General features: G+C 43.5%; 1 protein-coding gene across 1 annotated transcript; it reads left to right on the top strand.

The window, feature by feature from the left end:
- Positions 1-472: 472 nt before the first annotated feature.
- LOC101851642 (alpha-(1,3)-fucosyltransferase C) lies at positions 473-2,273 on the top strand (the record flags this gene model as incomplete). The annotated part of the gene is given in 2 exon segments (XM_005099093.2): positions 473-553; positions 1,236-2,273. Coding segments are annotated over 2 exon segments (1,119 nt in total), but the record flags the coding sequence as incomplete, so codon positions are not given.
- Between the last annotated feature and the right edge of the window lie 207 nt (positions 2,274-2,480).

Raw genomic sequence — 2,480 nt, 5'->3', positions numbered from 1 at the left:
GTGTGTGTGTGTGTGTGTGTGTGTGTGTGTGTGTATGTGTGTGTATGTTGTTGTTGTTGGGTTTTTGTTTTGTTTTTGTTGCTGTTGTTTTTTTTGTGTTGGTTTTTTTTTTTTTTTGGGGGGGGTCTATCTGCTTACTTTGAGGACAAAGGGTGTATGTTGTAAGTTAATTTTTGTACAGAGGGAGGTGACGAAATTGTCACAGGAGCCTCAAGACACTCTGTTAGTACTTCTTGTAGGCAAACCAGCAACTCAACTTCCTTATTTACCAGCACTTATGCGCTCCACACATTAGTACGCCAATGTATTCATTGCCGCTCCTAAATGAACATTTGACTCTATGTTTATTTGTTTGCCTACTCGTTTGTCAATCTGTCAGTCTTTGGTCGAGATTTCCCCATGGCGAAAATGATAATAATGTAGTAATTTCATTTATATAACGACGCATATATATCCATGCTCTACTTTACAGCACCAGTGGCAAAAGCAAGGCCCGAGGGCCGTATCTTGCCCGACGAACAAATATTTTATCCGGCCCTCGAGAGACCTCTAGGTAGCCCATTCTGATCATCTCCCTCCCTAACACAGAACTTTACTTAAAATATTAACAAACTTGTAGTAAAGAAAAGATTATAAACATCCAACTAACAAATTTGCTTTCCACTGAAAATTGTGCTGCATGCTTTGAATCTCTGCGTGTTGCCGAGAAAAGATGTTAAACATCCATCCCTGACAAATTGGCATAGTGAGAACGGAAATTTGTACTGTCATGTAATCCACATGCTTTGATTTGATGTAGAATGCATTTGTTATCAAGAAGACATGATTAACTTCAAGCTCTGACAAATTGGTTTAAGAGAGAAAATTGGAATACCGCATGCTTTGATTTGTAGCAAAACGCATTTGTTATCAAGAAAACATTCTCAACTTCTATCTAGCTATGACAAATCGGCTTAAGAGAAATAAAATATTCCTTGATTTTTTATCATCTTGGCCTTTATTTTGTTCCATACTCTTGTTTTGTTGCTGCTGTTGTTTTTTGTTTTTGTTTGTTGTTGTTTTTTTAAAATTTAGTCTTGCACTGCTCAGTGAGTCATTGAATGTTATCCACTGCAATTTTAGTTTAACCCCCTTTAGCGGTTGAATTTGATACCCCTGCTCCTCAGCATGCTCTATGTACTTAACAAAACTACAATGTATCAATCATCATGTCTCCTCCTCTGTTCTTACTCCAGGACCGAGATGCCTGAACAGCTCGGCGGATCACACCCTGATGTCAAGCCGAATAAAACCTGGACTTATCCTTTTCCACAAGTTTCCGGACTACTACGGGCTCGACACGCGCCTCGGCTCAGAGGTGTTCCGTTCTTGTAGCAACGGCAGCAGCAGCAGCAGCAGCAGCAGCAGCAACAACAACAACAACAACAACAACAACAACAACAACAACAGGATTGACGCCACCCAGTGCGAGATCACCACCGACTCCCGACGTTTCCAAGAAGCAGAAGTTGTAATATTCTTCTCTCACCAGCACATCAATCCGGCCGTAAAAAATGTCACGGGTATTGTCAGAACGCCAGGCCAGATCTGGGTGTTCTTCACCGTGGAGAGTCCGGTCTATTCCAACAACGATATGTTCGGGGGACCTTTCTGGAGGGGGGCGTTCAACTGGACCATGAGCTACCGTCGAGATTCAGACCTCTGGCACGGTTACGGGCGTGTGATCAAGATTAGTGAATCAGAATCTGAAAGCGCTTCTCCCCCCTCCAGGGGAGACTCGGAACACAAAGGCGTTGCAGGCGAAAGTAAGCGAGTTGGTGAAGAGAATGCCCAAGAAACGAAAACAGATGAAAAAGAGGATGAAATACGAATACTTAGGGAGCAGTTTCGTAATAAAACCAAAATGGCGGCATGGTTCGTCAGCAATTGTTACACTCAAAGCAGGCGACAAGCATATGTGTCTCGTTTGTCGCGAGTGCTGCCCGTCGACATTTATGGTCGTTGTGGCACTCTGAAGTGCGCCGACAGAACACATTGCATGAGCATGTTGACTCAGGATTATAAATTCTATCTCGCCTTTGAGAACTCACTCTGTCGCGATTACGTAACGGAAAAATTATTCAAAGTATTCATTCAGGGGGGCGTGGTTCCTGTGGTGAGGGGCGGGGCCAGCTACAAGACAATGTTCCCGCCCCTATCTGTGATTGATGCTGCTGATTTCTCCTCTCCCGAGGCTTTGGGGAAGTACCTGCTGAAGTTAGCTGAAGATGAGGTGAGAGGGCCGTCTAGATATGTGTTCATTTTCTTTTTATAAAGGAGAAGGGGGGGGGGTGCGGGAAGGGGAAGTTCATTTGGTACCATTTGAGCTGTTTGCAAGAAGTTTATCTTTTCCTCTAAAGAGGCGCTTTTTACATGAAATTTTGGGGGAAGCTCCCTATCAGAGAAGAACATGCTTGAAGTGCATTTCTTTTTTTGGGGGG

This window comes from Aplysia californica, unplaced genomic scaffold, assembly GCF_000002075.1.
Source record: "Aplysia californica isolate F4 #8 unplaced genomic scaffold, AplCal3.0 scaffold00201, whole genome shotgun sequence".
Classification (NCBI taxonomy): domain Eukaryota; kingdom Metazoa; phylum Mollusca; class Gastropoda; order Aplysiida; family Aplysiidae; genus Aplysia; species Aplysia californica.
Note: the sequence above shows the minus strand (reverse complement) of the source record. Positions and strands in the feature narration are given on the sequence as shown.